Source organism: Ixodes scapularis, unplaced genomic scaffold (genome assembly GCF_016920785.2).
Source record: "Ixodes scapularis isolate PalLabHiFi unplaced genomic scaffold, ASM1692078v2 PGA_scaffold2__306_contigs__length_199485367, whole genome shotgun sequence".
NCBI lineage: Eukaryota > Metazoa > Arthropoda > Arachnida > Ixodida > Ixodidae > Ixodes > Ixodes scapularis.
The window spans coordinates 179,307,489-179,329,726 of NW_024609857.1; the positions used below are offsets into that span (position 1 = coordinate 179,307,489).

Consider the following 22,238-nt stretch of genomic DNA (forward strand, 5'->3'; position numbering starts at 1 on the left):
CCGCGTTGCTCCGTCGGCTCCGTGCGGCGCTCCGTGTCGCGCGCCGTGCCCACGGCGGTTGCTCTTTTACAAGCACTGTGATTTTCTACTTTGGGGCTTTCGTAGCACGGTGTGATTACTCTTTGTTTTGTTTTCCTAGTTTTTTTATTGTTTTTTCTCTAGCGGATTTTCTGCACTACGGCCGTGTAACCGTGTTGGTCCATCGCCTCCGTGTCGTTCGTCGTGCCTTTAGTGTTCGTTCTGTGGAGAAACATACCGTCCGGCTCACCGAGTGCGCAGCTAATGAAAAAGGCGTCGAATTTTTCATTAGCCCTAACGATTTAAAAACCTCATGCAAGCGATTTGGCGAGCGACGATACAAGCGACGGCGACCCGCTTCGCTGTCACTCGGTCACTCACGGGACTAGGCAAACCGCATGAAAGCGACGGAAGCAAACGACCAAAGCGATGAGCGCTAAGTTTTCTAAAAATCCAAAAACTGAGCTACGCGACGAGCGACAGTGAAGGGTGAATCGCATGTAAGCGATCTAGCGAGCGACGGCGGCAGCGACGGAAGTCGGCGACGAGCGACGGAGATTTCATTTCTCACGGTCGCTCGTCGCGTCGTTCGGTTTTTAGATTTCTGGAAATCGTCGGGGCTCATAGCCTTGGTAGCTTGCTCCCGTCGCTTTCATGCGGTTTGCCTTGTCGCGCGAGTGACCGAGCGACAGCGAAGCGGGTCGTCGTCGCTTGTCTCGTCGCCGTCGCTCGTCTCTTCTCGGCGTTCGCTAAATTGCTCACATGCGGTTCAGCCTTTAGACACGGCACTCGGCGGCAACAAAGGAATTAAAACGGCCCGCCCCCGATATAAACTGCTCTCTCTATTCTGTTCAACGAAGCTGCTTCAACGATATGAAATTAGCACGCACTACCAACTGACGACCGCATACACAAGCCAAACAAACGTTAAATCACGACCTCGGAGATGGCGGATCGACGGTGGCGCTCCCTGGCAAAATCGAACCTGCAGGCTCAGTGAATTTGGTGACTGTACTCGAAAAGGACATAGCTAGATCTCAATTCCGTCTGCGGTGAGATCACTTGAATGACTAACCGTTTCGAAAGAAAGTAGTTCGTTTCTTATTTGACGACGACGGCGACATCTCTTTTGCCTGAGCTTCTGCAACCAACCGCACGACGACCAACCGTGACGGGAACACCTTCGCTACGTGGGCGGTGTGGACATTAAGCGCACCGGTCGAAGACGCTTTCGGATACCTTATAGCGAATGTACGACGCCCCCTTTCGCCGCAAGCACTTCCGGCCCACAGTGTACGGTGCAGGCAGCAGCATAGACAACCCTACCTGCCCCGCCTTCATCACCCGGCCATGTACGTGCTGGGAGAGTTCCTGGCGCCGCCCCCCGCCCACAACTATAGCGGGGGCAGGGCCCAGGCCCCCGCCGTGGTGGTGTGCGGGAGCGTGGGCCCTAATGGTCCGAAGGCCGGTAGGCACACGCGGCTTACCCACTCCCGCCTTACTTGCAGCCAGGCCAGGCGCCCGCCGTGGCCTGAACCAATCTTCTGAACCCGCTTAGCCCCGGCAACCCCAAGTACCAGCACGAGTACCACATGTTCGGGGAGTGACAACAAGTGCCTCTCGGGGCCCACCCATATCACCTCGACATACACCCCCCCTCCCCCCCCCCCCTTTAGCGCCACGGGACGAAACCCGCCTTCCGGTTTCAGGGGCACCCATCGGTCACCGCTTGGTCCCGCCGCCTTTCGGAGGGCCACCCGGACTGAGCTCGTGCTGCCGCCGTTCCCTCGAGGGAATCGACCGGCGTCGCCCTCGGAACGCGCGTCTCGGCACCCGAGCTTGGAGCATCCATAGTTTTGTCTTGAAGGTAGAACTGCTTCTCGAAAAACGCATTGTACAATTTTTGTACATATGTATTCAGGGTGGCATGCTCTGGGTGTTGTTTTAATTCGCATGAGTTTGTTTCTTTGTACGGTTGCTGTAATTAGAACTTTAATTTAATATGCATTTATTTCATTTTTCACAGAAATAGAATAATAATAAAATTTAATAACAATGTTATGATTAATAAATTAATAATCCACATACCTCTTGACAGATCTGTACGCTACACAAACTCATTTCATAATTTACGACCATACTACAATAAATAATTAACAAAACAACAAGGAAACTATCAATTTAGTCCAACTCTTCTACTAAAGCGTTGCACTCTCAGGCAGCGAGTGATGAGGTTTGGCTTTGCTGTTGAAGGTCAGTGGTCCGTTCATTAAAAACACTACATATTCTCGCGTGAATGCACTGACATACTTCAACTGCGTCTCACATCTTTGGTAGTTAAAAGCGGTTACCAACGTCGTTTCTATTTCCGGCTAGACGCTCTTTCCGCTGCCCTTACGGAATAATACCATCATAGGCGTCATTTGTTGTACCTAAAGCTTTTTTTTTTGTTCTTGTGCCATGAAATTAGAAGTTTCGGTAATGAATACTCGATTGGACATTCAAATTTGTAACTACAATTTGCACATCCTGATACGAATCAGATTTGAGCCGAAATTTCAGAATCGCTATCCTCTGCAACTAAATCGCTTATTTGGTATTATCTACCGATTTGCTTATCCGAGTATTGTTCAATCACACTTGTATTGAGACATGGTTTGAAGGCCTACATTTTAACTCTAAATTAAAGTCATTATTCCAAAAGATCCCTTTAATTTCCCCCACTTAACCTTGTCATAAACACATTGTAACATTAAAATATGTACACAGTAAATGTTTCATATTTGCTCAAAGAAAACTTGTAATTGCCAATATCAAGAAAACGAACAGAGAGGCATGCTAAAAGACGCCAATCCTCTAATTATGATGAACATACCGTTGTTTCGTTTACACCAGTGAGAACTAAATTTACTTTCGGACATTCTGACTTCCGTAAATAAAATTCCACCTGCAGAAAAAGAGGTGCATTCGAATTGTTTTTGATTTTCACAGATGTAAGGTGTTTTCACATATCATCAATTAAAAATTAAAATATTACATCAAAAGATGATTACACACTACGTCCTCAAGACATTTTATAACTGAACTGAACGCCTTAGAAACAAGAACAAGTGGAACAAGAGACACGTTTGCGCACTCGCAACTGAAAGTTTAATTTGAAGAACCCACACTTGTATACGGTTCGTAACACACCACGTCATTACCATAGGCTGAACTATTTCTGCAAAAATACAAACTCTTTATCAAGAAGTGCCAAAGATTGCTGACTGACAGACTTGCTTGTGCCTCTTGTTTTTGTTTTAAAAACTTCCTGTATCTCTCTTGTTGCCTTATTCATATGCCTTCCGAGGATCTTAACCTCCAAAAGAAGTGTAATGCACTCGCATCTATTGCTATACATCACCAAGTGGCCTGAGAATGACTGTTTGTTGACAGCAGCATGCTCCCTTGCACGGTTATTGACGCATTGCCCAGTTTGGCCCACGCAAGAGCGCTCGCGAGAAAGTGGAATGTCATCCACGACACACGTGGAGATTCCACAAATTTGTTTTTGTGTTTTTTCTTGCAGTTATCACTCCCCGAATTAGGGGCGTTTACTTTTCGCCACAAACCAGATAGCTTATTTGGAGCGAAAAAAATTTCTGTGGCATTATAGCGTTTAGCTACTTTTTTTAAGTTGTGAGACAAGGTATGTAAGTAAAGAGTTACTTCCGGCCTTAGCCTCAAGTGCTCTCGGGGGCTCTTGTCGGCGCCGATGAGCTTCTTTATTAGGCCTTCTGCAACGTCAACCAACGGCTGGTGTGGAAACCCCGCACTGAAGAGTCGGTCGCCCTGTCTCTGGAAGCTGCTTCCCATTTTGTCAGGACTTGATTTCGTCAAAGAGGCTCCAAGACACGAAGTTTCGATGCCTTTTTTACCAGTTTGGAGTGGGCCGAGTTGTATGGCAGCAAAACTTTCTTTAAGCGGGGTTCATAGGCCCAAAGAACGTAGTCAACGAGAATTCAAGTTTTAAATACAAAAACTGGATTTTTCCCTCCAAAGTGTTTTCACGCGTAAATTCTAATCTATGAGCGCAAGCCGTTAAAAATGCTTAACAAATCGGCTCTGACTGCGTCCGAGAGCTCATTGTGTCGGAGAGAAATGACCAAGTAGTAATTACGTATCCAAACACCTTGAAGGTCTCTTCTCCCCCCAGCATTTCAAAAATAGCATTGTAGCAGTGAGCTTAGAAAATGTCGCCAAGGACAGGAGCAACCCGCGACCCAATACAGATGCCTTCTTTTTCCACATCTAAGGAAACAAAAGTGTGGTCTAACTAAAACGACAAAAGTTGAATGGAGCCCTTCACGTTAATCCCGCAGGTGTTCACGAAAGCCGTATCACGGTTAGATTTGATGCATTGTTTTGCTGCATTAAAAAGGGTCTCATGGCGCAGAGAATAAAAGAAGTCCTCTACATCAATCGACAAACCATCACACTTTCCCCTGGGACCCCACTCAGGACTTCCAAAACCTCCTTTGAACTGTGCACCAAGAATTTGTAATGCAGTTTCAGAGCGGAGAGGTGGGGGTTGGGCAAGGGTGCTATGTGAAACTGCCACAAATCCCCTTTCGTCACAATCGCCCTCAACGGAACGTTCATTTTATGCTTTTTAGCCGCGAAGAAAATTCCAAGGGAAAGTTTTTTTCCTGAAGTTCACCTTCTTTCCTAACATCTGAAAAGGTAGTGCACAGCACAATTCCATAGCCCTAAAGTTCACCTGTATCTGAAAAGCCGGCAGCACAGGCTTGACGTTCTTTAGGATGGCTTGTTTCGTCTTGGCAGCGTACATTTCTTGCGGCATGACGACAAAGCCCCCTTCTTTGTCAGACGTAAGCAGGCTGAGCTTGCTGAGTTTGAAGTAGTCGGTCAAGTTTTCTGTCTTCATGGTTGTCGTCCTGTAGTCCCGTGTGCGGCAAAGCATATCCACTCCGGCGGAGTGGATGTGCTGTGTCATTGCATCGGTCGCTGTCTTTGATAAGGACCTTTTGCGCCACGCTTCTGACCAACGATAGCTTCTTTGGAGGCGGAAGTCCTGGTTCCACGCTGAAATTGGGCCCGTTGTCGAGTCTGTGCTGGATGTCCTCTGGCAACGAGGCGCCTCCTAGGAAGGTTACTCCCTGACGCTTGCCCTTGTTGCTCCGTTCCTCTTTTGGAAAACAAGCCAATATATGTTGCCACAGGCTTACATGGGCCAAACTGGGCGATGCGATAATGACCGTACAAGGGCGCATGCTGCTGCCACTAGACAGTCACCCTCAGGCCACTTGACGCAGCATTGCGATAGTTGCGAGTGCAGTCCACCTTTTTCGGAGATTAAAATCCTCGGAAGGCTCAGGAATAAAACAAAAAGACAGGTACAGGAAGCCTTCGAAATAAAAACAAGAGGCACGAGCAAGTGTGCCAGCGAGTGATCATTATAGTTCTTCTTGAGAAGAAATTTGTATTTTTGCGGAAAGAGTGGTGGCTCAGGCAATTGCGTGGTGTATTTAAAACCGCATATAAGCGTGTTTTTCAAATTAAACTTTCGGTTGCGAGTACGCAAACGTGTTGTCTTTTCGTCCTCTTGTCCTTGTTTTTTAGGCGTTGAGTTCGGATGGAAAACCAACTAGCACTACTTATTATTTTGATGCTATTTATATATTTTTAATAGCAACTAGCCCACCTTATTATTTTGGTGCTATTTATATATTTTTTTAATAGCAGAGCGTAAGGTATACAAAAAGGAAGCATACGAGCCATCCTTGTATGAGTAAAGTCATCTGTGTGTAATATCCACTACTCAGACATATCAGTAGGCTACCGGGGATAAATACTTGGACAAAATTGTTAAAATGTTGCATTCGGTTTGTGTGCACATCATATGTAATATTACGTGCACATTACAGTTGTTTAGTACACAAAATGTGCACTGTATATTCGTAAGGTGCAAATTTTGGCAGAACCCGAAATTTAAGAATGAACTGATCAAAATTTGTATTTCGTACATATTAAGAGGTTCATATATTCAGAAAAAGTAGCAGCAAAGGCAAAGAACGGTCTTTCATAAATTATATTACAGGAGTGTTTGATTTTAATCTAATTTAATTTATTTATTTAATACCCTCAAGGCCCTGGGGGCGTTACAGAAAGGAGTGAGAGAAAAACAACAACAACCAACAGTAATTGAAGAGATGATGGGTCACAGGTCACTTTCGCAAAAATAATTAATAACAGCACTTTGAAACACATCTACCGAGGGTAATAATATTTATGACGCCGGAAGGTGGTTCCACTCTGATGATGTCCTAGGAATGAAAGAATCGTGATTGGCTGAGGTTCGAGAATGAGGAACGCCGACTTTGTGCTGATGATCAATGCGTGGAGAAGCGTAAGGTAGGTCGAGGAAGAGCTTCTCTTTACGAATGGGGTTAGAATTGTATATTTTATAGAAAAGACATAGACGAGAACACTTACGGCGCAAAGAAAGCAGTGGCAAGGAGAGAAGAAATTTCATGTGTGATACACATGCTGTACGGTGATAATTATTAATAAAGGATTATTATTATTATTATTATTATTAAGTATGAAAAGTATGAAAGTATAAATAAAGGATTATTATTATTATTATTATTATTAAGTATGAAACGAGCGCCGCGGTTCCGAACTGACTCGAGATGAAAAGTGAGCGTCGTCTGACGAGGATCACAGATTGAATTTGCATACTCTAATTTTGAGCGAAACAAAGATTTGAGTAATATTAGTTTGAGAGAAACTGGCGCTAAAGAAAAGTTACGTTTTAGGTAGCCTAACATAGAATTGGCATCAGCAATGATGTGGTTAATATGAATATGCCAGGGGAGGTTGGAAGTAATATGCACACCGAGGTACTTATATGAAGTCACACATTCTAAGGAAACGTTATCAAGATGATAGATAAAAGGCGAAGTGTTGCGGCGAGACACTTTAATTGTTTTACACTTTTTAGTGTTAAGTATCATGAACCACAGCTTGCACGAATCAAGAACAGCATTTAAGTCGTTTTGAAGAAGGAGAGAGTCAGAATCATTAGTAATTTTACGATAGATAACGCAGTCATCCACGAACGAACTAAGCGATGATGAGACACACAACGGCAAATCATTGATGTAAATGACGAATAGCAAAGGACCTAGAACGGAGCCATGAGGAACGCCAGAAGTAACAGAAGACACTGGAAAATTAGAGTTATTTACATGAACAAACTGAGAACGATTTGTAAGAAAACACTCAATCCAAGTTAGTATCTGAGGGTCAAGGTTGAGTTTGCTAAGCTTGAAGAGTAGTAGTTTGTGAGAAGCTTTATCAAATGCTTTACCGAAATCAAGAAAAATACAGTCAACCTTGGATCCGCGATCATGTAAGTAAAATTAATCGTTAGTAAAGACGAAAAGTTGTATTTCACAGGAAAGAAATTTACGAAATCATGCTGTAAGGACGAGAAAAAAGAGTTGGATTCGAGATATTTAACAAGATGTGAAAAAATAATATGCTCTAACTTTTTGCAAGGAGTACTGGTTATGGAAATGGGTCTATAATTGTAGGGGCAGTGTTTGTCTCCTGATTTATGAAGTGGAAGCACCTTGCCAGTTTTCCAATCTTCAGGAAGGACACCAGTAAGAATAGATTGCTGAAAAATCTTAGTAAAAAATTGCACTGCAAATTTCAGTATTCTTTAGAAACTTAGTGTTAATATTATCAATACACAGGATGAAGACACTTTGAGGTTGTCAATCAGCTTAACAATGCCATCAAAATCAAACACATGCGGGTACATAGGAAAGAAATCATGATCAGGGTAAGTACCCAATAGAACAGCTTACATCCCTAGAAAACGATTGTACAGACACCTCATTCAGAACTTTTGCAGAGTCATCGTTAGACACAACAATGCCATCAGAGTCACAATGCAAAATAACCTTGTCTTTCTTGCCATTAATAACGCTCCAAAACATTTTGACGCTAGTTGACAACAGACGGGTTAATTGCATTTTTGTATAAATTGTCTGCGCTGTGGTAAACCGCCCAGCGATCAACAGTGTCTGTACGCTTAGCAGTGCGGAACAGGCGTTTCTTTTTATTTGAAAGTCTTTTCAAGGCACTATTAAGCCATGGGGACGTGGAGCTATTATTAAGAAAGCGACGTGGGACGAAAGAATTGATAAGGGAATTGACTTTATTTTTGAACATTGTCCAATTAACTTGGACAGCGCGTTAAAAATTGGATAGGAAGAAGTCAAGGAATTGCGCAAACTCGCTGTTTATAGCCTCAAAATCAGCTTTGCCATAGTCAAGAAAAGAGTTATTCTTCGCTTTTGTGAAGGCAGTTACAGGAACGCTTAGGTGAAAGTGAAGTAAACAGTGATCACTGATGGCAGGTAAATACGTAAGAGAGGATGCAAGATCAGGCGCAGTAGAAAGAATAAGGTCCAGCACGTTCTCAGAAGTTGCCGTAACACGAGTCGGCCTAGTAACTATCTGCGTTAACGAAAAATCGGAGCAGAGACTTAAAAACTCGGAATACGCAGCAGAATTTGAAGATAGGGTAGGATATAGACCAGGCCATTCAATGCTGCGGAGATTAAAATCGCCCAAAAGAAGAAAAGGCAAGGCAGAAAACCCTGACCGAATTGTATTCAGAGCATCGTGTAAATCTATAAAAAAAAGTTTGCTGCGGCATTGGGAGGAGGTAGCACGCGCACAAAATAAGCTGTTTATGGCTAAAACGCAAGCGCACGCCAAGAAACTCAAGAGATGTAACAATGTTGACAAGACAAGACTCACTACTATCATTTACCCAAATTATGATACCACCACCACGCCTAAATAGCCTATCGCATCAAGAAAACGAGAAACGTTTCTTGCAACAAAAAATTTCGCTGTCACGTACAACACTAGATAGCCAAGTTTCAGTGAGTACAAAAATGTCGGCGAGTGAAAAATCGATGGCAGAAGACAAGTCATCACGATTGCGAAAAATACTTCGAATGTTGGTGAAAAGCACTGAAAGATAAGGACTAGAGTTGTTCCGTATCAGGTTATGTTATTGAGATGACGTTGATAAATCCAATACAGGGTCAGCATTAACACGAATGGAACTCGTGCTCGGCGTGATATAATCGCGGACCTCACAAACGGCATCGCTGGCCGCGCAGTAAGGAAAACATTTGTCGTCAAAGAACACTACGTTGTAGCGTAGGCTAAAAGACTGTGTATGAGCCTTAGCGAATTCGAGCAGCTTTCTCCTAGCAAGACGAGTGGCAGGGGAAAAAGTCCTCTGCGACGGAAGTGGCGCTACCGCGCAGTTAGCCTCGCGAGAAAAAAACATGGCCTTTCGTTTTGAATAATGAGAATTTCACTAAAACTGGCCGACATTTACGGGGGTTAAAAAAACGACCGAGTCTATGTGCACGAATGATACCCTTAGGGGGAACAATGTTCAGACAGAGTTTAAGAAGAGGTAAAGTAACATGTACATATCAAGCTCGGCGGCCTTTTGATTAATAAATAATCCGCGCGGTGAGTGAACTATTTTACTAAAATTTTGTAAATTAACTTTTTAAATGTTGGTGTTAGGGGTCATATTGCAGTCACAGTAAAATTATTACATATGATGTTAATGCAAACGTTGGCCAAAACGCTTTAGGGAAAACTATGCATTGAGCAGTAAAAAAAGGGTGATGCCATAGTGGTCTGTGCCAAGGGTTTCTATACTACATTAGTAGCATTCAGTATGATCGGGTTATTAGTTACGTTTCAACACCTATGTATTTTTAATGATTTATATAACGGTACGTTTTGAATTAAAAACGTAGTGCGAATCAACCGAAATGATTAAATCCGTCGATTTTGTGATGATATAACGCACGCGTAGCATTTCACGTCGTTCAGGAAAAGTGCTCATTTTGGTCAGGTATCTTCGTTTTGGCTTCTTATCAAAGGGCATCTCCGCGTGAGCTATCCTTCACCGCAGGGTAAAACCGCGCAACGTGCGGTCACTGCCACGCATTGCACGTAAAGGTGAGTAAAGGCGCGTTTGTCAAAAAGGCAAACCTCATGTGGCAGTTCGGAGTCTTTCTTATATTGCTTCTTCTAAGTGAGATGCCCGAAGGCACACGTGCATATATTTACGCATGCGGGCGACGAGTGAGATTGCTGGGGCGAAGATGCGTCGCGCTAAGAAGCTGAAACCTAGAGCATAGCCTCCTCAATACGCACAAAGCCTGGCAGATTGAGGACGGAGCCATAGAGTACCCTGTCGCAGATTTGGAACACGAACACCTGGTATCAAAGCGCATCAAAGAGCCATTCCTCGGGGAACCTGGACGTCAGCGTACAGCATTTGCAGCGGGAGGACCCGAAACAGAGTTGGTCGCTCAGAGGAAATGTGTTTCGTCGTCTCGCCGCAGCGGGGCGCAATTCACGTGGCCGTCCTCTCATCCGCTCTCTGCCGCTCCACCTTTTCCATTTTGGCGGCCGCTTCTCGTGGCGATCTACCAGGCTGCCTCAGTATATAGGAGGCTACGCCTAGAAAAAGTTCAAGTCGAGCATTTTTTCTCAACGCCGTAAAATACTGCACGTCTCTTATAGTATTGTAATACCGGTGCTTTTAGTAGTTTTCGATGATTCGCATCAAGTTTATAATTAAAACAATACCTTTAATATTAATGTTTAGATATGTTTGTACTAAGAAAAACTTTATTAACTAATAACATGAACGCTAAGGATTTTTCTTAATGGGCCCTTTGATGCAGACCACCAGATCACCAGGTTTTGTCTCTGCTCGATGCGTATTTTTTTGCCGCAGAAATTGGGCCAACGTTTCACAAAACATCCTTTATCATTTAAAAAATACGCGAAAAGGTACTAGTTCTTAAGGTGTTTCACTCGTCCCTTTCACATAAATTATTATGCCCAACATAATGATAAGGTCGCCTTAGGAATACGTCGCTTTTTGCTTTTTCTTTTTGAATTTACTTTGAATTGTCTGTGTATTGTAGCGAGTATCACCACCTTCCAAAGATGGTGGTGCTCGCAATTAATAAATTTCTCTCCACACTTACAAAAAAGTGCGTCCTTTTTGAGAATAGAGAATACCGCATGCATTTATGAAACAAAAAAAGGGGAGGCAAATTTTGCGGAACAAAAACTGTACAGAGACGGGGGCAACCTCTGTCTGATGGTACGTTTACACTTTCGGATCCGCTAGCGAATCTGCCTAGCTTTCGCCTCTTGGGCGAAACATTGGGCGAAAAACGCGGCGGCGAACCGTATTGGTCCAGGACCTATTTCTGCCGCCCAATGAGGCGTTTCGCTGACCGGAAATGACATTCTTCCGCAAGGCGACGCTGCCTACGTCACGAGTACGCGTTCTTCAGGGAGCAGGAACGTCCGGGAGGGACAGCCGAGGTGGGAACTCTCGCGTTTTCTCGTAATATTTGATGGGATGTTACGGCAACCGGTGCCTCAGCCGGCGCCGACGCCGCCGCTCACAGGATATTCACGTAAACACAACCCGGTTGTCGCCGCCGCCGCCGGGGGCGGATCCGCTCCCGCGGCAGCGGATTTCTTCTCAGGTGTAAACGTACCATTAGGCTGTGATTGTAAAGTAACGAAATGACATAGAAAGAATGATTGGTTACGCGAGTACGGAAGGTTAAATCTACTGTTCTACAAAAAGTAGTGCTGCGACGGTCTTTGCGAGCAGTGGTGGATTTAGGGAGGAGGGGGAGGGGGCGAAAAGGGCGACCACCCTTCCCCTACACTCCCAAACGAATGGCCACAGGCCTTAGCTTCAGAGCCTGACCCATAAATCCACACATTTAACAAGACACATTGCAGCTGGGGAAACAACCATCCCGTTTTATGTATTCTTGCAAAATATAGTGATTTTCAAGACGCCTTTTCTATTGAAGTCACTGCCTCAAACTCTTGTTTCGCCTCGCTGTGCCTCCGTTCGGAACTGCTGAAGTCCTGTCCGCATGTAATTAGTGATAGTTTTGACCTCCAGACATTTCGCTTTGAACACTCCGGTTTTCGCTCGGTTATAATACAGGGAGTTGCGAAATCCCTTCTAAGAAAGTTGAAAAGCTCAACCGTTGCACCCAAGAGGAAACCAAAGAATTTTGTAGTGCTACCGCATACTCATAAAGTGTCGCACAATCTGAAAAGGATGGCATAGAAGTTCGACGTGGACGTTGTTTTCACTACCCGGAGCAGAATGTCTAGATGTGCGCTACGGTGAGCGGGCCGAAAGTGAAGAAACTTGCTTGCAGCAAGAAACGCGTCACAAAGTTTGTGCCTTGTGCCGCTGACGTGATTTACAGGATTTATTTAACCTGTGGTCGTGTTTACATAGGCCAGACGGGACGTTGCTGAAATGATAGACTTCGAGAACATGCGGCTTCTCTTCGCAACAATTACGGTTCCCACTTGCCGGGGCATTGTAAAACTTGTGGCTTTTCCCCCATGCACTCTAAGAAAAAATGGAGGAAAAAAGTAGCAACGGCGCGCCTTCCTCCCTTCTGCCGACGCGCCCCCAAGCGGACACGAGAAAAGGGGAGAAACGAAATGTTTTTCTCCTTCTCCAGGCAGACGGGAGAAAGCTTTCGCCCTCCCGACTCATCGTCTTTCGGTTTCGTTTTTCGAGCAGGTCGCGCACGTTGTTTAATAAATAGCTGTTGAGTTGATTGAGCTTCAGCAACAGCGAAGGCCGCCTGTAATTCCGTCTTCCAGTTTAAACGTCCAGAACATTTCGGTTGCATTGACATTTTTATCACTAATTTTATCAAACGAGCTAACGAAGCCGCTAGAAATAGCGAAGTTCCGGAGCAGTGCCAGCAGCGCCACATACACTGGGGGATGGCCGTCTCCGGATTGCGTGACTCGCTCGGCACGGAACTACAGCCACTGCAGGCTGCAGCACTACAGACTACAGTAGCGAAAGCACGCGGAACTGTGTCGACGTTTTCGACGTTATGGAAACCGCAGGAACTGCGTCCAAGATAGGCAGGTTTTGCTGCCGGCTGCCTGGGTGCCTTCCCCCCTGAGGTCGGTTCTGTTTTGCGATGCTAGTGCAACCGCCGTTCAACGTGGTTTTGTGTTTGTGCGTGTCAGCAACATAGCTGCAACATCGTGATGACAGTGTTGGGTTGTGAACAGAAGACTGGAATTATCGCCGATGTGACCATGTGTCCGCGTATCAGTTATTTAACAAGAAGATGAGATCGTAAACTGTTGGGCATTGATGCCGCTGGTCGGGTTGTGATCGGAGGGGGCGGGGTGTCGCAGGTTGACATTCCGCTTTACATTAAAAAGTTTAATACCACTTGAGGGATTACGTGCAATCGATCAACGTGTGGATAGTCATGTTGGAACGCTGGTCTGAACAGTAGAAGCTCCTATCGTACAGTGGCCAATGTGACTGTCGGAATGGTCTCGTCCCCGACAGCGATTGCGCTCAGGGGCAAGGACTGAACAGTACGAAATCGTGACGTAAAGTACGTATATTTACAGTATGAAATTTCGGCATTAAAAACAATAGTAGCTAAAATAAAAAAAAAAAAAAAGCTACCCTTTATTTTGCTGCTTAATTATACTACGGCTGCTGGAGAAACTGCCCTCCGTGGCGCGCTGGGATGAGCGCTAGAAGTTTTCGCGGTCGCACGGCGTAGTTCCGTACACTTAAACCTGCCGCAAGTCGCGGCTTTGACTGCATTCAAGTTGATCGAAAAGCAATTTCTCACTCCGTGAAGCATCACTTCCAGCTGACTGAATATCCGCTCTACAGAGATTAATTCAAACGGCAATTGCAGCTTTGCGCGAACAGCACAAATAGAAAAACAAATAGAAATACAAGCTACGACGTGCCGTGTGGGGAAACAAACTCATGGCTTCGAACCGCATTGGAGCGGCTTGATTTATTGGCTTTCTAATAATTACGGCATGACTGATCGTTTACTTTTTAATAAGAGATTCAACCCCTGAGCCATTCAAAATACTTTCAGAGGTATGACATTGCAGGGAAAAAATCAACATGCTGGGAATACGTTTTATTGCTTAGGGAGTCACCGAAAAGCTCCGCACGTTCAAAATGACCAGTATAAAAGACGGAAACGCAGAGCACGGGTGTAGTGTTCGGGTTAGTGTGGTGTTCCGTTGTATTGATATTTGTGTATGCAGTGCATGTGTTTAATGTATGTTCACCTGATGCTTGTAATAAGTGTATGGGTGTCACGTGTGTATAGTAGAAAGTCCTCAAGCGCAGTAGTGGCCTAAGAGAAGCAAATAATTTTTTTGTAAAACATGAATTGGGCGGTACCTAGCGCCACCTAGCCTAGCTACTTGCAATTACTCTGCTTGACCCCGCCATCTGGTGGCTAGTGATTTAACCTTCTTTCACGCTACGCGATAAACAGGGGCTTCGAGTTCGTTCTTTCGAGAGCGGCTTTTGGTTTCGGGGAGTGAGTTTGCCCTTCTTCGTGATGTGCGGTTGACGAAGGAATTGTGACTCGAGGAACACCAAAGGTAAGACGCAAAGTGCGCGAAGTAACTGGGTATCGGTTGTCTTCGTTTAACATCGCAGTGCTGTTGACGAGAAGACTGAGTAATTGCTTTGGAAACGCAGGTTTCTGTACCTGTGGGGGGAATCTGGCTTCGGAAATAAACACAGTTTGTGGAAAGCTCGTGTTACGCTTTCATTTGCTGCTGCTCTCGTCCCGTACAAGAGACGTAGCGTCCTCGTTAAGCCTTATTGGGCTCGATTTGCTCGATTCGGGGCCGCCATATTGAGATGCAAGCGACGGAGGAACTTTGCTCCCCTGCTTCAGGGACGAAGGTTTCTCCCTTTCTAAAAGAACATAGGTTACAAGACCGTTCCTCCCATAAGGGAGGACTATACGTACCCTTTTTTCTAAGAGTGTGCTGGACGGTGCGCAAGGGTAGGGACGCAACAAAGGAAGGTTGGACAGAGAGTTGCTGGAGGTGCCAAATATACATGCTTGTGACAAAGACATTTGTATCAGCGTCGCATGGGTGTATATGCAACCGAAAGAGTATAGCTTCATTAACACTATCTAGCTTGTAAATATTAACACGGCGCTTTTTTCCATTTTTTCATTTCCTCGTTTTTTATCCTTTCCTCGTTCAAACTGTGCGGCGGGGTGATCTAGCTGTTTTGCTAACTTTTTGAACAGGCAGTGGGCGGGCTATATCTACTAATTTGGCGGTGCGCCATGTTAAAAGGTAACTGCAAAGAAAAAAAAGTTTTTTTTTTAAACAGCCTAATTGGGACAAGCATGTCACAAAACAAGTGTTCCGCGAAAAAAATGATTTTTTTAATCAATATTTACGCCACAGGACGTAATTTAGTAGAGTCAGAACCTCTCCACATTTGAAACTCCCGCCCTTTCGACCCCCGCGGAAGAGGAGTACGCCCCGCCCCTCACTCTCCTTGCGTTGCGGAGTTGAACGGCGCAGCGTCTCGACTTCCGGCAAGATCTGGCAACTACGCCAGGCCGCGGTATTGTTTTGGTTTGACGCGGTTTGCGAGGACATGTAGCGAAGACGTGACCGGAGACGTGCCCCTGTGATGTCCCCGGAAGACGGAAAGTATCGTTCGTAATCGTCGTGCGTGCTTTGAAAGCGAAGGGAGTCACAGAATTCACGAGGTGCGCAACCACAAGCCAAAGTTCACGACAGCGCTGCGTTGGTTTCGGCGAACTCGTTCTGTTTGGTGCAACACGGCGATGCGACAGAGCTGAAACGTTCTTGGTGTGTGTAATGCGGTGCTATGTGTGTTATGTGGGGTTGACGTACAACGGGTGCAATCCCGTCGTCGTCAACTGATCCAGTAAAACTGGCCCGGGAGGACGCACCGAGCGTTTTTAAAAGTAAATCTTCCTTCGTTCTGTTTCAAAATGTGAAAGATTCCGGACGCATACCGTGAGTAAAAAGCTGCGGGCGTTTTCAAATAAATTACGTCGTTTTAATTGAACAATAGACTCCGAATTGTTCTCCTAAATCTGCCGTTTTTATGCTTCGTGTTGTTGGACTGCGTTTGCACAGCGACGTGTTGCGCTCGTCGTGCGGTGTGAATAAATTTGGGCAAGATTTCGTACCTGTCTACAGATGCATGAACTGAGACCACATTTTACGTAGTGAACATGGTGCTTTTTTATTTTGTGTGTCTAGTTGTGGACGTTAGGTGCGCCCGGTGCGAATCTCGATGGCCTCCGGAGCGATATGACGAGAACGTAACTGGACACGTTTGTCGCTACGCGAACGCTCGATTGCCTCCAGCCAAATAGCATTCCTTTCGGGGCGACATGGCTGCTGGAAGGCTCACTGTCGGGATCACGCATCTGACATCTCCGAAAAGTCAGCATTTGCACGCGCAAACAAGCAAAACAAACACAAAAAAAGCACGCTAAGCAAGCAAAGAGGAAAACGAAAGAACCGCGCTATGAAAGCCAAAACCCCGCGTCGCTTCCTATCACTAATACCTGCGACAGCTGCTAAACACACACTACTTCACTTCAAGAGGTCTCACTCAAGCACGTCTGGGTCAGCACGAAACACTGATCACTTCGCCGAAACGATTAGTCGAGGTAGGCGAGACAGGCGGGAGCAGAGACTTCGGCGGCCATGAAAGAATGGCGAAGCTTTTGTTTGTTGTGGTATGAATCCAAACAGAAGTGCCCGTCTTGTAAACATTTTGTAAAGAATAATAACTCTCATCACATGGGTTATTCTTTAAACGTAAAAATATGCCGCTCAAAAGGAAATTGCAACAAATAACAAAGGTTTAACAACCAAGATCTAAGCCAACACCACCTGGACAGAAGGCCTGCACACGCGTCATCACAGTCAGATCGATCGAGGCGAGAGATTGGGCACGAGTGCTGCGTCAGTGTCCGGCTGCGCCTCGTGGCCAATCAGCGCGTCGAAGGTCGGGCTCGGGTCCAATAGCCGACCAAGCGCGATCCGACTGTGATGACGTTTCATAGAGGAAGAGGAAACCATGGCGAGGCCTTCTGTATAGGTGGTGTTGTCTAAGCTGTCAATCAAACTCTTAGCCAATGAGAGCCGATTGGGATTAACGTCACGGAATCCCAACTTCGTGGCGCGCGATTTAAAACGGGCGAAATAGCCGCAAACTAAAATCAGTCTCACGCAATAAATATTGCTGTAAAATTTTTTTTTCTGGCGGAAAAATTGTTTTTTGACATGCTTGTCCCAATTAGGCTGTTTAAAAAAACATCTTTTTTTTTCTTTGCAGTTACTCTTTAATGTTGAGACGAGACTACGCGCGTGCACGGCGGTAGCAAAGTTGGAAGCATTCAATATAATTTAGTTGGCAGTTAGCGCTTGTCCTGTGTGCTTCTTCGTCTTTTTTACTTTTTTTTGCGCTATTTTTAATATGATTGTTTTGTCTCCGAAAGAGGCTGAATGGAATGTCACGCCAACTGTCTGCCAAGAATGACTGTTTAGGAACTTATTTAAATAAAGTATACGCAAGGACGATACAGCGTATCATGCCTCAATCGCTACAGTTGCACTGATTGTGCCGTAAATAAATTTCAGACGCTGACCACAGCGCAATTGATGCGCTTGCGCTATGCTAAGCTCGGGGCGTTAGCGGATATTCTGTCTTTAGAATGCACCCGATGCACAACGTCAATGTCACCCTTAGTGACCCGGTACGGAGGCAGGTAGCTATAATTCCCTTAGCCTTCCGCAAGTTTACTTTTACAGCAACTGGAAGCCTTTTGATTTTGAGATTTGTGTTTATACTATATTGTTTTAGTTCCGTTAGTTCTCCTTTCGCTTCTACGAGTTCTTTGCTTAACTGCTCGTCTTTTTTGTAATGCTGCGAGCTATGGATCTTCACTTCCGCTAACTCTCAAAAGAAGCCATCAACATATTTTTTCTACTTCCGCCTTCAAGAACTGTATTGATTCTGGTATACTGACAAGCTCAGTGTGAATTTCAGCATTGGAAATTGTCACTTCTTAGACATCATTTCTCATGTCCGTAGCAAATGCATTGAGCTTGTGTACCAAATCTTTTAAAACCTTGACAACTTCTTTTATGATACTTGGTTGCTTCTCTACTATGGCCTTAACCATGTAATTAAGGTCTCTGGAGTGTTTGTCCCTCATATCTCGAAAGCAACTACTGATGAAGTTAAATAGCTTGTTCTGGTTTACAAAAAAAAAAGTACAGCAACGACGGTAAGTCAGATTAACGCTGAAAACTTTATAAAATTATGCCACAAACCTGTAAAGTGCCGATATTGCGATTACACAGCGCCCGTACGTCGCCGCTGCCACCACCAAAGTGTTGAAGCTGCGATGCGCTAGATCCACTGCCCACGTGATGCAAACGATCATTGATAGTGGAAGACAGTCCTAGCACCCAACCAACCTAGGACAGATGTCAGTCCTAGGTTGCTAAACAAAGAACCGTTTATAAATAAAGAGTTTGGCCGATTGACAGAGCTTGCTGCCTGCTAGAAACAGCGTATTTCGCAATAACAAAATGGTGTTACATTCTCTCTCCTTTATTTTTGAGAAATCTCAGAGAATTCCAATGAGTAAGAATCCCCAAATGGCGCACGAAGTAGTCATCTTCCGGTTGTCCGACCACGCTGCTGTGGTTGCCAGACTATTAAAATCTCCCTAAAAATGCAAGCCCCTCCTTATTGAAAATAACACTTCAGCCTTGATGTCTTATAGGACCTTCTCAACGCCTCCAATCTCTTCTCGCAAGAAAACCTCTCAGCTCCCTAAACCACTTCAGGCCTTCATCCCTCAAACCCTTCAGACATTGAGACCCCCTCCGACTAGCACCCTTTAAACTCTAAAATGACTGAATCATAGACAAACATTCTGCTTAAAACGTTATTAGAAATTCATTTTAGAGCGCAGCTCTTAGGGGCCTGTTCCCGGCTTGAGCGGCGTCGGCGTCGGCGTAACCAAGGTCACCCCAAGGTCACGTGCCCCCCAAGGTCATGCCAAGGTCCCCCAAGGTCACGTGACTCCCCGAGGTCACGTGACCCCTCCCCCCAGGTCACGTGACCCCTCCCCCCAGGTCACGTGACCCCCTCCCCGAAGTCACGTGACACTCCCGAGGTCACGTGACCCCCCGAGGTCACTTGACCTCCCCGATGACGTCATCGTCACTGATGACGTCACCGGCATCCGCATCGTCATCATCATCATCACTGATGACGTCACCAGTGACGTCACTGATGACGTCACCGGCATCCTCATCGTCATCGTCATTATCACTGATGACGTCCCCGGCATCCGCATCGTCATCGCATTAATCACTGATGACGTCATCAGTGACGTCACTGATGACGTCACCGGCATCCGCATCGTCATCGTCATCATCACGGATGACGTCATCAGTGACGCCACTGATGACGTCATCGGAATCCGCATCGTCATCGTCACTGATGACGTCATCAGTGACGTCACTGATGGCATCATCGGCATCGTCACGTGACCCCCCCAGGTCACTTGACCCCCCCCCCCGTACCCTTCCCTCCTCCCCCTAAGAGCTGCGCTCTAATTCGGTGCTACAGGGAGTTGTAAACGGCTTTCACTTTTTTTACATGCCTGTTTTAACTCAAAAGATGATAAGAGCCAACGTTTACTCAAACCAGGCGCAAGATGCTGTAAAACCCCTCACGTGCACACTAACTGTAAGTAGCACGTTTAGCAAAAACAACGAACACGGAACCAACATCCGCCGCTGTTGAGAGCCTGAGCACAGTCGCGTTGTCGTTTCATAGAGGCGTCGCGGTGACGTCTCACGCGTCGTCTTTCATTGCTGGGTATTTTTTGAGCCGAACAGACGAAAAATCACATAAAACAGGGAACTGAGAGACCTTTCTGATCCACACACCCAGTTGCTCTGGAAGATACGTTTCACGCATGGACGGGAAGCCGCAACTGCTCCCGCTGGTTGTTGCGCATTCCGTTTGCGCTCGTCGACGGAGAAAAAACCAGGGCACCAGCTTCTAACGAAGGCTGTAATTCGACTAAAACAGTTTATCTTCAAACAAACACCAGGAAGTCTCCCTTCCGATTTCCCGCTCACCCTCTCTTCATTGTGAGCGAGGACTGCGCGCCCATAGGCGTCGGGAAAGCGCCATTGCTTTCTCTCTCTCTCTCTCAACTCCAGCCCGTGAACAGTCCGTGAAACACATGCACAGAACCCACAGACTCAGCAATGATGGGCGGGCGAACGTCTCCTCTATTTTCAACGTTCGTATTGGCCCCCCGATACAAAATGATCAAGAGGCTTTTCCGACGCATATATCATGAAGGGTCAAGTGACCTCTCTCACCTGTGGTTTCAGTGGGATAGGGATAGACGGCACTGGCCTCTCAAAAAGCATGATGGGTTTTTTACACCTTTAGGAATGCTAAAGTTGTACTTCAGGCTCCTTAGAAAATTAAAAAGATCTCAAACTCCTCAATAATTTTTTAATGGTATGTCAATGCATTTCAGAAATACTGGTAAGAACCATAGACACATTTTCAATAGGTTCTCAGTATAAACGGCTCTCTCTTGCCGTAGGCACGCCGGATCTCCAGAAGACGCTGTAATGCCAAGTCTACAGCTTTTTCAAAATGCCTGAGGATTCCCAGCCATCGATTGCGAAGTGCAGCGATTGTGATTACACTGTGCCCGTACGTCGCCGCTGCCGCCACCAAAGTGTTCAAGGTCCGATGCGCCAAAGCCACCGGCAACTTGATGCAAGCGATAATAGGTTAATAGTTGCAGAAAGTCTGGACAGATGGCATTCATGGGATTCTATCCGTCGGCACGCTGAAGCTCCAGAGGACGCGACGATGCCAAGTGTCGAACCTTTTTCGGATATGCCTGAGAATTCCACCCACCCACCCACTGTAATGTGCAGAGATAGCGATTCCACAGCGCCCGTACGTCGTCGCTGACGCTTCGAATGTGGCTCGCGGGGCTCGTGCCCAGCCAACGGAAGTGGCTGTGATCAAACATCCAGCGAACCATCGGCGCAGCGTCGAAGCTTGGGTTTTGATGAGCAATGGTGAAAGACATCGGAGTTGGACGCACTAGCGCAAGGGTGCCAATTCGAGGGAAATTTTCCAGATTAAGGTAATAAACAATTCCACGTGGGAATAAGGGAAATTCTGCTGCTGCTGAAATTCTGAATAAGAAAATTCCGAGCTTCTATATCAAAGTGTTTAATGCACATTTACTCTAGGACGCAAACCCTCGCCTCGCCCTACTCTCCACCCGGCAGTTTTATCTGTTTCCAGAGGGCTCCAGCAGGCGTCGCATTTGTCTACAGCCACGCGCTCCGCTGTTCGCATTTAATTTGAACCCTGTAGTACGTAGCATGAATACTAAGCGAGTCACCGCTGTGCCGCTGCGTTGAACGCGATGCATTTTATGTCACGATTGGTTTTGTGGTGAGCGTTGACCGCCATCTATCAAAACAGTGCAGAAAATGCCAAGCGGTCACAACATCTCGAGGCAAGTGAACTAACCGTGCTCACTGCTCTATTCGAGTAAGCTCAAAAATGTTCGGAAATAACGAACAAACGAGCCATGACAAGCGTGCCAGGTTCATTCCACTTTCATGAACAGGATTAAAATTTCATTTCTTACGTCCATACTACAAGCGGTGGACCAAAAGTAAATTGCTACAGCCACTAAAAATATAACAGCCCTACAGAAGCTTCAAACCCTTCGCATTTAACTCGCTCGGTACCCGCAGACAATATTTGCATTACGCACTACAGCGCGGCCCAACATGCACTTATGGGCAATCATTTTTTACTGGTCGCAAATAACTAAGAGTCAATCCCGGAAGTCCTAACAATTTATTTGATGCCAAACAGGATATTTTCAAGTCACTAGAGGTACTTATGCTATGCTCAGTACCGAGCAGTCTCCGGACGCACGAGCGATTGTATCCCGACCAATACGTTTCTCCACTTATCATAAACATTGAGAACAAACTTTAATATAACTTTACCGACAATTCCGAAGTGCACTCAAAGAAACCGAGCGACTGCAAAGTTAACGGTGCAAATCTTTCTGGACGAAAGCGATTAAGCAGAGTTTTACGGGCATTCATTAAAACAGCAATTAAGTGTTCATAGT

The 22,238-nt window shown here is 45.7% G+C and overlaps 1 protein-coding gene across 1 annotated transcript in view; it reads right to left on the reverse strand.

The window, feature by feature from the left end:
- Positions 1 to 22,238, reverse strand: part of LOC115326985 — an 87,934-nt gene that overhangs the window by 40,412 nt on the left and 25,284 nt on the right. Inside the window, exon 3 of the mRNA XM_042291305.1 lies at positions 2,894 to 2,965. Within this exon, the coding sequence (XP_042147239.1) occupies positions 2,894 to 2,965 (72 nt within the window). The remainder of the gene's footprint in view (positions 1 to 2,893; positions 2,966 to 22,238) is intronic.